This window comes from Pristis pectinata, chromosome 6 (assembly GCF_009764475.1).
Source record: "Pristis pectinata isolate sPriPec2 chromosome 6, sPriPec2.1.pri, whole genome shotgun sequence".
NCBI lineage: Eukaryota > Metazoa > Chordata > Chondrichthyes > Rhinopristiformes > Pristidae > Pristis > Pristis pectinata.
In genome coordinates, this window is record NC_067410.1 from 6596343 (window position 1) to 6610954 (window position 14612).

The 14612-nt window shown below is 44.2% G+C and overlaps 1 protein-coding gene across 1 annotated transcript in view; it reads right to left on the bottom strand.

The window, feature by feature from the left end:
• The window catches only part of col7a1 (collagen, type VII, alpha 1), a 352219-nt gene that overhangs the window by 19259 nt on the left and 318348 nt on the right, over positions 1–14612 (bottom strand). The window contains exons 113-121 of the mRNA XM_052017565.1: positions 14522–14575; positions 11649–11702; positions 10245–10307; positions 10087–10149; positions 7459–7575; positions 6101–6178; positions 5626–5679; positions 2274–2322; positions 799–807 (exon numbers count right to left, since the gene is read on the bottom strand). Of these exons, the coding sequence (XP_051873525.1) occupies positions 799–807; positions 2274–2322; positions 5626–5679; positions 6101–6178; positions 7459–7575; positions 10087–10149; positions 10245–10307; positions 11649–11702; positions 14522–14575 (541 nt within the window). The remainder of the gene's footprint in view (positions 1–798; positions 808–2273; positions 2323–5625; positions 5680–6100; positions 6179–7458; positions 7576–10086; positions 10150–10244; positions 10308–11648; positions 11703–14521; positions 14576–14612) is intronic.

A 14612-nucleotide genomic window follows, 5' to 3' on the forward strand; every position in this document is an offset into this window, starting at 1 on the left:
CAGCAGATTGTTTGTTGCTCCAGATTCCAGCATCTGCAGTCTCTTGTGTCTGGATTCTGTCTGTGTCTCAGCCCTAAAAGTTATTCTGAAGACCCAATGTTTTGTGAATATATTCAGTGACCAAAGATCCAAAGCTGTTTGGCTCAGGGAAACCCAAGACTTACACCGCCTCGTGTGAAGAATGCACTAAAGGGACTGCAATCCAGATAAACCCCCAGTCACTCCATCTTTCCCAATTAACCAGCAGTACTCAGGACAACTGCTGAGGTTATGTTAGCTGTGGTGGATGAGGCCAGTGTTTCTCCGCTCTGGGATGAAGGTACTTATAGACCAGATATTGGACTTTGACCTTCCTGCCTCAGATTATCTGCGGCGTTGGTATGACACCTTATGAGATGTGATTCAATTGTAAGCTGCTCTTTACTCTGGATTTCCATTAGATTTGAACAGCTTCAAGTATAGGATTGGCTCTCCATATCTTAGAACCCTGATATCTCCTTCAATATCGTGGAGGGCAATGACCAATTTGAAGGGGGAAAAAAAAGGTTTCTTACCGCTCTTTGGCTTTTCTTCACCTCTTTGCAGAGAGTATGTCCTTTCTCAGGCAGTAATCAGCCGGTTTTGTGAGCGGAGATTTTCCCGGTAGTCTTCCTCACCTCTCCCCATTTTGGGGTAGACCCCTGAAACGAGGTCTTGTAGCCTGGCCACCCCACCCAACTAACACAGATCTGCCCTTTTGGTGTCACTAATCATACCACAGCAGGCGACAGCACAGCATAAATGGTTGTTGTAACTCACCTTCACAGGCTGGGGAAGGAAAGAAAGACAAATAATTAGGAACTGTCACCCGAGCTGATTTTCCAGTCAGCCAGAATTTGCACAGGACATGACAGAACAACGCTGTTGACAAGTGATCTGATCTGCCTTTCTCTCTGGAAGGATTGTTCCTGGGATACAGCCCCTCGGTTGGGTCTGCAGCCTTCAAGCTGCCTACTTTATGGGCAATGGTGCATTGGTTGGCTTTCTGACTGCGTGAGGATCCATGGCTAAGCCCAGACTTGCATTGGAATTGGTGAATGTATTGGTATTGGTTTATTATTGTCACTTGTACCGAGGTACAGTGAAAAATTTGTCTTGCATACCGATCGTACAGATCAATTCATTACACAGTGCAGTTACACTGAGTTAGTACAGAGTGCATTGATGTAGTACAGGTAAAAACAATAACAGTACAGAGTAAAGTGTCACAGCTACAGGGGAGTGCGGTGCAGGTAGACAATAAGGAGCAAGGTCATAACAAGGTAGATTGTGAGGTCAAGAGTCCATCTCATCATATAAGGGAACCGTCCAATAGTCTTATCTCAGTGGGATAGAAGCTGTCCTTAAGCCTGGTGGCAATGCCTTCAGGCTCCTGTATCTTCTACCTGATGGAAGAGGAGAGAAGACAGAATGACCTGGGTGGGTGGGGTCTTTGATTATGCTGGTTGCTTCACTAACTCAGTGAGAGATAAAGAGGAGGGGAGGCTGGTTTCTGTGAATTTTCTCCCAGGGATGTGGGGAGTGTGGGAAGTGGAGGGGTGGGGGTAAATGTGGCTGCTTGGTGGGGCAAGAATCTCTGGATAATGGATCAGGAGCCGGAACTGTAGCTAAATCCACATCCCATGGTAAGGGTGTCTAAAACTAGAGGGTGGAGGTTTAAGGAGAGAGGGGAAAGATTTAAAGAGGATCTAAGGGGTAAATTTTTCACATAATGAGCTGCCAGAGGAGGTAGTGGAGGCAGGAACATTTAAGAGGCTTCGGGACGGGTACTTGAATGAGCAGGGCACAGAAGGATATGGAATTATTGCAGGCAAGTGGGATTAGTAATAGATAGGCATGATGATCAACATTAATGCAGTGGGCTGAAGGGCCTGTTTCTATGCTGTACAACTCTATGACGCCAGATTCACACATGCCGCACTGTTGAGATAAGAATTCTCTTTCTTATCTCCACCCCTCATTCTCTTATGCTCCAAGGAATAAAGTCCTAGCCTGCCCAACCTCTCCCCACAACTCAGGCCCCTGTCCTGGCAACATCCTCGTAGATCTTCCCTGCACTCTTTCCAGTTTACTGATGCCTTTCCTATAGCAGGGTAGACTTCCTGTAGATGCAATGTGTAATGGGCTAGGATTTGGTTGGTATTATTGTGATAGATACCGGATTTTGTGGGAAGGGCAGTGCTTGTACAATTCTACCTGGACTCTGCACTTGAGATCGAAATGAATTCACTCACCGCAGTGTTCGCTCATCTCCTGCCGTACGTAGGCACGGATCTGGCCCTCCTGTAGAGTACAGTGGGAGAAAGTGGATAGAATCAATGTCGGCATTTCTCGATTGTTACTGGCAGCTCGCCTCTCAGGTCAACACACTCTGGGGTATACAGTACCAGCTAATCAGATCAATTTCTACAAATGCATTCCCTGCCTAAAATCCTTTGGTTACCTGGCAACATTTTTGCAGTAATTCTGGGTACCGAGCCAGCATTTAAATACGGAGTAAACTGGCTGCAATCACTACTGGATTTTTAATTAGACATGTTTTCTTCCTCAATTCTGCCACTCTTAATTCATGTGTCATTCCTTGACTCTTACAGCCAAGAGTCTGGCATAGTGAGCAGCTAGCAGAGCTGCTGCCTCACAGCTCCAGAGACCCGGGTTCAATCCTGACCTTGGGGTGCTGTCTGTGTGGAGTTTGCATGTTCTCTCTGTGACTGTGTGGATTTACTCTGGGTGCTCTGGTTTCCTCCTACATTCCACAGACATGCCGGTTAGTAGGTTAATTGGCTACTGCAAATTATCCTGAGTGTGTAGGTGAGTGGTAGAATCAGGGGAGAGATGGGAATGTGGGGAGAATAAAATGGGTAGGGTTAGTGTAAATGAGTGTTGAGGGGCAGTGTGGTGTGGTGGGCTGTGGGTTTTTTTTTCTGTGCAGTATAAGATATCTTTATTAGTCACATGCACATCGAAACACACAGTGAAATGCATCTTTTGCGTAGAGTGTTCTGGGGGCAGCCCGCAAGTGTTGCCACGCTTCCGGCACCAACATAGCACGCCCACAACTTCCTAACCCGTACGTCTTTGGAATGTGGGAGGAAACCGGAGCACCCGGAGGAAACCCACGCAGACACGGGGAAAACGTACAAACTCCTTACAGACAGCGGCAGGAATTGAACCCGGGTCGCTGGCTCTGTAATCGCGTTACGCTAACCGCTACACTACCATGCCTGCCTATTAACTAAGACAATTCACTTCAGACAAAGAATATGCAGCCAGGATGTCAAGAACATGGCTCGGGATCTTTTACCAGGTCCCAAAAGGGCAGAAAGTCTTAACAGACAGGCAGTGCCTCCAAAGAATACACGATTAAAGACATGAATACAAATGTGATCCGGTTCAGGCTTTCAGTCACTGCCTGTGCTAAGCACTCTAAATACTTGCTGATGAAGGACTCCCAACTCACTGCCAAAGTCGTCACTGTGATCGTTCTGCAGAGCGCAGTGAGCAGCAACTGGGCTGCAAGATGCTGGAAATAATCTCCCGTTCAAGACCGTACTGATGACCTTCTGGCAGCACATGCTGTCAAAGGCCTTTACACAGTTTCCAAATGTCTCCGATGATCAAACATTTACAACTAGTATGAAAAACAATTTATGTAAAAACATTTAAATGATAAATTTATTCAAAAACATGTGAAACTGCTCTTAATTAAAGACACAAATACTAAAGAAAAATGAACAGTACATGTAGGCTGGCCACCCATTCAAGCGAATGGAGCCATGTTCAAAGCACGGCTGGTGTAAATCTGAGGGGTCCGAAGTGAAGTGTATTCAGTTTGAACAGAGAACACTACAGCACAGTACAGGCCCTTCGGCCCACAATGTTGTGCCAACATTTTATCCTGGTCCAAGATCTATCTAACCCTTCCCTCCCACATAGCTCCCCATTTCTCTATCATTCATGTGTCTCTTAAATGTCCCTAATGTACCCACAACCTCTGCCGGCAGTGCGTTCCATGCACCCACCACTCTCTGTGTAAAAAACTTACCTCTGACATCCCCCTTATACCTTCCTCCAATCACCTTAAAATTATGCCCCCTTGTCTTAGCCATTGTCGCCCTGGGAAAAAGTCTCTGACTGTCCACTCGATCTATGCCTCTTATCATCTTGTACACCTCTATCAAGTCACCTCTCATCCTCCTTCTCTCCAAAGAGAAAAGCTCAGCAAATTTCTCAACACCCCGGACTTAACAGCGAGATCAGTGGCACAGCGAGGGGTCAAATGTGACCACGTGACCTCCAAGGCATTCCCAACTTCTGTGCCTGCAAGCGGAATGTGCAGTCATGCACACTACAGCTAGCTGGTGGCTCTCTATTGACTAGCTGGCTAGCCATCTACGTGTTCCAGCCTAATGTAGTTATTGATACAAGAGATTGATCAAAAAATTGTTAGCTTCGGTGGCTGAGTCCACATGATCAAACATATGTTTCCGTGTTTTCTTTAAGATTGGGCCAACAGGACGAGGTTTGTTATAATGGAAGGAATTGATCATATGGGCCCAAGTTAGAGTATTTATATCAAATCCAATGAGCACTTCAAAGTAACCCGGACAGAAGATCTAAGTTGTGCTTTGTAGTGAGGCAAAAATATTTGTGCTGTATTTTAACAGTTGCATTTATACCCTACAGATACCAAACAAATGTCTAACATAAAATATCATACTGAAGTCAATTCAGATGGAATTTATAAGTTATACAGTACATTGTTTGTAAGCATTGCTCTTCTGTTTGGTGGTATATACAGATGAGTAGCGGCTGGGTGTGGGGCAGAGTAAATACTGGAATCACATCAAAGGGTCTGGCCAGTGAGGTTGGTTACTCATTCTTCTGTCCTCTTCTCCCTCCCATCTCCTGTCTTCAGCCTCTGAGTCATAGAAATGCTCGTCACGCTTGCCGGGAGGTTTCGTCACACAAAACTAGCTCGTTGTTCAATTGGAGGAAATGCATAAAAACGAATCACTGAAATGCTTAAACAGCTGTCTTTACATTGGTGAAGTTATGAAGTATCTCATGTTTGGTCAGATGTTTCAGTCACATTTGCTGCAATAGACCTAAATAGTGGGCAGAACCAAGCACTAGACAACAGCACTAACAGTGGTGGGAGGTTCCAACAACAGGTCTTGCACATTACCTACTTAAAGTAACAGAAGCACAATTACCTTCAATTAGTCAGAGTAGCATTACTCAGTCTTCAGTAAATCCAAATTATTCAGTAAATACAACTACAATGTTGAAAAGGTGTTTGGACAGATACTTGGATAGGAAAGGTGTCGAGGGATACGGGTCTAATGCAGGCAAATGGGATTAGCGGAGATAGGCGCCACAGTCAACATGGATGGGGTAGGTTGAAAGGGCTCGTCTTTATGCTGTATAATTATACGATTCAACAAGAAATAGGCATGAGAAACACAAGGACTTTTATAAATCAGAACGATTTATACCACATTAAGTGCAATGTGACAGAGAAATGATGTTGGCTTTTTATGATCTGTATAATAGCATTATAATTCCCAGTAAAAATTCACATACCGTCATTCCTGGAATTCCCTGGTCTCCCTTAGGACCATCAGCACCCATTTCACCCTTAACGACAAAAAAAAATCAATTTAAATGGTTATAAAAGTTGGTGAAGGTAACAAGAAATATATAAAACTATTAAATCAACGTCAATTTAAGACACTTAAAACAAGACAACATATTGTAATCAAGGTTTGGTGGAATCTGGGCTCAAACTGTGGGACGTCATCTGCGAAGGAGATCTAGTTTGAGGGCAATGCTTTTCATCTGATTGGGTTTGCTGTTGACGACACATTTCACATGCATCTCGTTTTTCAAACCCAGAGCTTTGTTGATGATATTAACTCAGTTTCTCTCTCCACAGATGGCACATACTCTGTTGAGCTCAGAGCCAATGATATTACATTTCCAAGTCAGGCTGAGGTGTGACTTCCAGAGTTTGTGCTCCTCCCCAGCATGTTCCATGGTGCATTCTTCTGATACTTACTGGATCTCCTCTTTCCCCTGGGATTCCTGGAATTCCTCTGGGACCTGGAACACCCTCACCAGGAGGGCCTCTCTCACCCTAGAGTCAAACACAAGCAGCAACAGTGCTGTAAGTAACGTACAGTCTCTGGGTCACACCAGGAAAAACCCTTGGAGAAAATCTCAGAACCACTGGAAGAAGATGAACTCATCACAAAGGGGGCTGAAGAGTCTCACGGTCAGGTTAAACTGACACAAAGTTCTTCACCCAAAGATCTCTCATCTTTGAGGGAAGGTCAGCTTTTGATGAAAACCCGATAGTGGGTAATTAGGTATGAAGTGAATAACCCGTGGGCTGTGAGCACAGATTGCACTACTTAACTTTTGTATTCCTGACTGCATCGAAGAACTGTCCTATTTAACCATTCATATTCTGGGTGTACGCGGGAGATTGTGCTAGTTAATCCTCATATTTTGAATTACATGGAGAGACAATGCTACTCAACCTATTATATCCTGGTCTGTTAGATCCAATTAACTCCATGTCTTCTAGACTGTTACATCTAATCTGTAGCATGTACAAAAAAAGCCCATAAATTTGAAAAAAAAATTGAGATAAGCAGGGAAATTAAATTAGCTGTAACGTTACCAAAGAGACTGGAAGCATTATGAGGTTATGGCTAACATGAGGGGACATAACTTTAAGGTGATTGGAGGAAGATATAAGGGGGATGTCAGGGGTAAGTTTTTTTTACACGTGCATGGAACGCACTGCCGGCAGAGGTTGTGGGGGCAGATACATTAGGGACATTTAAGAGACTCTTAGATAGACACATGAATGATAGAGAAATGGAGGGCTATGTGGGAGGGAAGGGTTAGATAGATCTTAGAGCAGGATAAAATGTTGGCACAACATTGGGGCTGAGGTGCCTGTACTGTGCTATAATGCTCTATATAATTGACCTGTGTTCTGATCCTAACTGACCCCAACAACCTTGATTTATTTGCACTCTTGCTGGAAGCATGCTCCAATTTTGCTTACCTGTTGCCTGCTGAAGGTTTCTACCGCAGAGTTAAAGAGTTATACAGCATGGAAGCAGGCCCTTCGGCCCAATTTGCCCATGCTGACCGAGATGCCTACCTGAACCAGCCTATGTTTGGCCCATATCTCTCTAAATCTTTCCTATCCGTGTACCTGTCTAAATGTCTTTTAGACATTGTAATCGTACCCACCTCTACCACTTCCTCTGGCAGCTCGTTCTACATACCCACCACTCTCTGTGTAGTAGCATCAAGAAATGAAAAGACAACATGTAGACATTGGAGAAAGGGAAACTACAAAAACGTCCTACAAGATGCAGAGAAAGATTCATTAATTACCTTTTGGCCCTGCATTCCTTCAGAACCCCGGGGTCCCCCAGGACCCAGAGGACCAGGAGGACCAGGAATTCCATCAGATCCTCGGACACCTGGTGGCCCAGTGACACCAGGAAGACCCTGGAAATAAAAAAGGCAAATAATAGTAATTTCAACTTCAACTTGGGACATTCTAGGAATCTCCACAAATGCACAACATTCAGAAGTAGTTTGACGTAGAGCTCACTTGTCTAAAGATACACTATCCCGTTTTTATTCTGATATATCTCCTTACTGTGATAAATGCAATAATGGAGTGGCTTCCTTAATTCACATGTTTTGGACTTGTCAGAGTCTTAAAAAATATTGGACAGAGGTCTTTCATACTTCTTCCGTACTTTTTAAAATAAGTTTTAAACTTAATCCTTTGACTGCACTATTTGGGATTGTTGGAGAAAAAGATATAACTTTGAAGGCTTCTGATTTACATATTCTGGCTTTTATTTCTCTTATAGCCAGGAGAGCAGTATTGCTTAAATGGAAGGAAGCTACTCCGCCTACGCATGTTCAATGGTTACGGGATGTTATGTCATATTTGAATCTAGGGAAGATTCGCTGTTCAGTTTTTGAATCTAACCTAGACTTCCAAACCCTGTGGGGACCCTTTTTGAATTATTTTCAAAATTTCTGATTTGGGGACTAAACGCAGATATTGGCTGACACTGTTTCGTTTTTTAACGTTTTTCCTTGCTGTTTCTTCTATCTAACAGCTTCGGGTTTTGGTAGTCGGGGTAGATTTTTTTTTGTAATAAAATATTTCAATTTTTTTTCTTCCTTTATTAACTAACTACTATATGTGATTATTGACTTAGAGTATTGCAATCCTAAGTACGATTTAACACAATATATTCAGTAGTATTTTTACTCTCTTTCTTGATGCATGTACTCTGTATTTTTTTCATGGATTTATTAAAAATATTGTAAAGAGAAGTAGTTTGACAATGTAGTCCGGCGGACTGACCTTTAGTTCAAGTTCAAGTTACTTTATTGTCATTCACCCATATGCTATAAAACCACATGGAGGAACGAAATGTCATTTCCCCCAGACTCACACAACAGAGGACATACATAGAACAGAAGACTACAATAAACGCAGACAAAATAAATTGTGCAAGTACAAATAGTGCAAAAAACAGTATACACAGAATACAAATTTAGTGCAGAATTAGTGCAAAACCGAGTTGGACGAAGAAAATCCAGAACTCAGTGTGTTGCACTAATTGTATAAACATGTTCAGCAGCAGCCAGTCCTTATACGCCGTTGTGCAAACCAGGGCTTTTGACGCGGCATTTGTCTGAAACTGCCTCCAGGGTATTCAGGAGCCTGACAGCCTGGGGGAAAAAGCTGTTGTACAGTCTAGTAGTTCTGGCCCGGATGCCCCGGTACCGCTTGCCAGACGGCAGTGGGACAGATAGGTCGTGGGAGGGATGAGAAGGGTCATCTATGATTCTGTAGACCTTGCGTGTGCGTCATGTGTTGTAGATACCCAGGATGGAGGGAAGAGGTACTCCAGTGATCTTTCCAGCTGTACTCTCAATCCTCTGCAAAGACTTACAGTCAGAGATGTTAGTTACCGTACCAGGCAGAGATACAGCTGGTCAGGACACCCTCAATGGTACCCCTGTAGAATGTGGTGGGAATGTGGTGTACCTTGCCAAGGCCAGATGTCAACTGTTGGACACCTCCTCTTACTTATCCCTTAACCTGGACCCCACCAAGAAGCATCAGGCCATTGTCTCCCACACCATCGCTGACCTTATCACCAGTCCTGACGAAGAGTCTCGACCCGAAATCTCGACTGTTCATTTCCCTCCATAGATGCTGCCTGACCTGCTGAGTTCCTCCAGCAGTTTGTGTTGTTGTTGACAGGGTAGAAGATGCTTCCCTCGGCTGGAACGCCCAGAACCAGGCACCATAGTCCCGGTATAAGAGACTGGCCTTTCAGGATGGAGGTGAGAAGAAATATGTTCACCCAGAGGGTGGTGAACCTTTGGAATTCCCTACCCAAGAGGGCTGTGGAAGCTCAAGTCACTGAGGATATTCAAAAATGAGATTGATGGATTTTATGGATATTAAGGGATTTAGAGATGTTGGGTTAGGGCAGGAAAGTGGTGCCAGAGTAAAAGATCGGCCCTGATCTCATTGAATGGTGGAGTAGGCACCAGGGGCCACATGCCTACTCTTCCTCCTGTTTTTTTTATGTCAAAGTGCATCTGGAAAGAAAATCCCAAAAGGCAAATCATTGAGATCTTTTTGGGGGAGGATTCAATGAACAATTTTCTTTTGAAAGTGCAGAGTTTTGCATGATTTTCACTGAGCAGAGAACCCAATTCCATTTCTGAGGCAATGTTTTACAATAATTGTCACTCGTGGTTCATTGAGTAGCAACCTCATCTCTGAGTCAGAAGGCTGTGGGTTTGTCCCACTCCAGAGACATGAGCCCATTATCCAGGCTGACAACCCAGGCAGTACTGAGGGAGTGCAGCGCTGTTGGAAGTTCTGGTGTATAAACTACAAATGCAGCTTTTCTTTATACCTTGTAAGGCAGACCACATGGGAAGGTTCACTTTGTATTGATAACTGTAACTCACCCGTTCGCCTTTCTCTCCTCGTTCCCCTTTCTGTCCCTGGAGTCCATCGAACCCTCGGTCACCCTACACAAGAGCAGACCAATGTTATGAGCTGCACAAATGTCAAGTGGCAGACGTCCCCTTGCCCCTTGGTGCTACTCTACAATGATTCATCATACCTTGGGTCCAATGAGACCTTCTTTCCCTGTAACACCTGGGGGGCCAACGATGCCAGGTTCACCCTGAAAGACAAAACATGCGAATTAATACAGAGTGACAGAACCCAGTAACTCAGCCATTCCTGACTTTTCAGTGCTGGAGCCCACCCCAATGGAATATTTGTCATGTGTGTACCAAGGCAGGGATGTGGGAGGGCCATGAAGGATTATTGTAGGGAATCACTCTCATACCCTCACCTGCAGTCTGTATTGTCCAGCATGGGTTGGGATCATGGGCAGTAATCTGGAGCCAAAATGCAACAGGTGAAATAACTTGTTGTGATATTGGGTTTAGGTTTGGGAGTCACAAAGTCACAGTGAGATACAGCAAAGAAACAGACCCTTCGGCCCATCAGGTCTGCGCCGACCATCAGCCAACAGTTTACACTAATCCTACTTTAATCCCATTCTTTCCACATAACCATCAACTCCCCCTACGTTCTACCACTCACCCACACACGAGGGGACAATTTACAGTGGCCGATTAACCTACCAACCTGCATGTCTTTGGTTTATAATAATAACCTGATCTTTTATTTTTCCTTCCAAAGTGGATGACCTCGCATTTACCAATATTGTATTCCATCTGCCAGACCCTTGCGCACTCATTTAACCTATCTATATCTCTCTGTAGACTCTCCGCATCCTCTGCTACATCTATTTCTTGGTTTATTGCCTGTGCCACTGTAATGTTATTATTTGGTGGCCTACAGACAATTCCCACCAGTTACTTTTTCCCTTTACTATTCCTAAGGGCAGGCACGGTAGTGTAGCAGTTAGTGTAACACTATTACAGCACCAGAGACCTGGGTTCAATTCCGGCCACTTGTCTGTAAGGAGTTTGTACGTTCTCCCCATGACTGCGTGGATTTCTTCTGGGTGCTCCGGTTTCCTCCCACATTTCAAAGACGTACGGGTTAGGAAGTTGTGGGCCTGTTATGTTGGTGCCGGAAGAGTGGTGACACTTGTGGGCAGCCCCCAGAACACCCTACGCAAAAGATGCATTTCACTGTGTGTTTCGATGTCTTGTCTTGTGGGAGGAAACTGGAGCTTTGGTGGGAAACCCACATGGTCACAGGGAGAACACAGACAGCAGCACAGTCAAGATTGAACCTCGGTCTCCGACATTGTGAGGAAATGGCCCTACAAGCTTCCCCACTGTGCTCTGGAAGCTTTTAATGATGTTTGGAATTTTTTGGATTTGATGTAATGGAAGAATGGATGAAGACCAATGCCTGTGCTGGGTACTGAACATGTAGCACAGTCACATGGTGATGTTTTAACTGGTCCCACCTGTCTCAAATATTCCAACCCGGCATCAGCCGAAGGTGCTTGGTTCTCCGCAGCATTCCAAAGTTTTCCTACCTGATCTCCTTTCCTGCCAGGGAATCCAATTCTCCCAGGAATTCCAGGATCACCCTATGTTAACAAATGCATGTTAGAAGAAGAGATGGCAGAATAAACAAGGAAAATACTGGATATACTCAGAAGGCTGAGAAGTATCTGTGGAGATAGAAAGTGAACTAATGCTTCAGGTCAAAGACCTTTCACAGAAACTGACATTCAAAGATTTTTCTCTGTTTGGATGAAACATTGATTCTGTTTCTCTCTTCACAGATGCTGCTGCCTAACTGAATATTTTTAGCCTGTTTCCAGCATTTTCTCCTTATATCAACAGAAGAAATTCACATTGTTGTGAAACAGGACTTTAGTTTTCAATTGGAAAAAGATTATTCAATATTAACAGCAAAAGACACAGAGACCAGAGAAAAGGCTGCTTCATTATTTTTGTCATCCATCTCTTTCCTGCTCTTTCTTCCTTACAAACAATGGAAAACTTCAAAATGTGCATGGAAAGATTTTTGATTCTTTGTTATGGTGTATGGAAACAAGGCAGTGAGGAGGAGTCCAAGTGCAGATCAGCCATGCTTTGGGATCATAAGTTTAACAGGAAGACATTTGGCCAACCAGGCTCTTTGAAAGACCAGCCATGCTCCATCCTACGTTCCTGCTTTGTGTCTGTAGCAGTGTAAGCTCCTCTTCTGTAAGTGACCGTCCAAGTCCCATTCAACCATGTTATGAAATCAATTCTATCCTCTTTGCTGGTCCTTACAACTCTCTAACTGAAAAAATTCTCCTCCTGTCTCATCCAGCTCTTTTGCCAATGAGTGTGAATCCATCACCTCTCATCACTGGTTCGCGTGAGACAGCGAGAAGTTTCTCTACTTCCTGCTCTGTTAAGCTGGACACTTGATTTGGTCCTGGTTTAATCTTTCATGTTCAAAGGAGAATTGTATAAACCTTGCACCTTATTGCACTGCACTTCCTCTGTAGCTGTGACACTTTGTACTGTTACTGTTTTTACCTGTACTACCTCAATGCACTCTGTACTAACTCAATGTAACGGCACTGTGTAATGAATTAATCTGTACGATCAGTATGCAAGACAAGTTTTTCACTGTACCTCAGTACAAGTGACAATAATAAACCAATACCAAACTATCCTCACAACGGAAGTCCCGCCTCCCTGATAAACCTCCCTGTGCCCTTTCTACAGCATTTACATCTCTGCTGAAGTGAGGAGAGCTCTAAAAAATACTTTGCTGAGCTCCAACCAGTGATTTATAAAATTGTAGCATGATCACTTTGAATTTACAATCTATTCTCACTAACAGGACTGTAGTTTCCTGGTTTTAACCATTTCCCCTTTCTAAAATAATATTACATAAATAACCAAGATACAAAAGACTGCAGATGCTGGAATTTGGAGCAACACACATAACAGTGGAGGAACTCAGCAGGTCAGGCAGCATCTATGGAGGGAAATGGACAGTTTCAGATCGAGATCCTTTATTTTATATAAATAACCCTCAGTGCTACAACACTAACCTGCACAGTGATATCTGAAAGATTGTGAACAAAACCTCTGCTCTTTCTGACTTTGCTCTTCTTCTGGAGTCTGGGATGTATTTCACCAGGGCCCGGTGTCTTGGGAACGTTCTGATTTGCTAATTCCTTCTAGCTTATCTTCTCTACCTGTTGCCACAACTGACCTCTTGTACTCTAATTGTCATATCGTTCACTTCCTTTGCAAAGATAATTGTTTGTGAAAATTAGGCACAACTTCTGTCCCTGAAGATCTCCTTTTGGGCCCTTAATTAGCTTAGCTTTCTCCCTAGCTAACCACTAAAACCTTGTAGGTCTATAAAGAGTTCAAAAGTTTGGTTTGATGCTGACTGCTAATCACTCCTCATAATTGCCTCCCACATTAATTTTACCTATTCATTCTCATACTACGCAAAATATTCCTGGTTATTAAAAATCATTCCTGATATTTCTCATAAAGTCTTTATCTTAAACTTTCATTTCTAGCATCCAGGATGCATTAGTTTTGGACTAATATAGTCTTTCAATGGAAATAAAAATCCATCCAAATTCACACAAAACGACCACTTTACTGGACCACACTACAATATTATTTTGCTTCAGTTTTCTTTTTGAAATAGAACAAAATAAAATTCCGAGACATAAGAGGCTACAGAATCTGGAGCAACACACAAGATTCTGGAGGAACTCAAGTGGGTCAGGCCACATCTATGGAAGGAAATGGACAGTCGATGTTTTGGGTCCAGACCCTCCATCTGGACTGAAAGATAGAGGGGAGATAGAGAGATGGTGGGTTGGGGCAAGAGCTGGCAAGTGGTAGGTGGATCCAGGTGAGGAGGGGGTGATAGGCAGATGGGGGAAGCGGAGAGTGGAGACAGCGACAGAGGCCGGGAGGTGATAGGTGGAGGTGACAGAGGGCTGCAGATGATGGGATCTGACAGGAGAGGAAGGTGGAGCGTGGAGCCAGATAAGGGAGGCGGGGAGGGCAGGTGGGAACGGTGGGGGGAGGGGACCCAGTGGGAGGGGTGTGTGGGTGATGGGCAGATTGGGTGGGTGGAGGAGGGGAAAGAAATAGGGCGATGGGGGGGCTGGGGGATAGTTAAGGGGCGTAGGAGGAACTGGGTGGATCAGGAGGAGAAAGAAAAAGGGACAGAGGGGGGAGCAGGTCACCAGACATTGGAGAATTCAGTGTTCACGCTTCCGGTTGTAGACTACCCAGGGGTGCCGTTCCTCTAGTTTGTGTTTAGCCTCACCCTGGCAGTGGAGGAGGCCGAGGACAGACGGGTCGGTGTGGGAGGGGAATTATAATGGCTAGCAGCTGGAACACCAATAAAATTCAACCAGCTTCTCACCTTACTTCCCTTTTCTCCATCTAAACCACAGGCACCTTTTATCCCTTTGTCACCCTGTAAAACAAACAAAGGTGTTACTTACCATGGATAC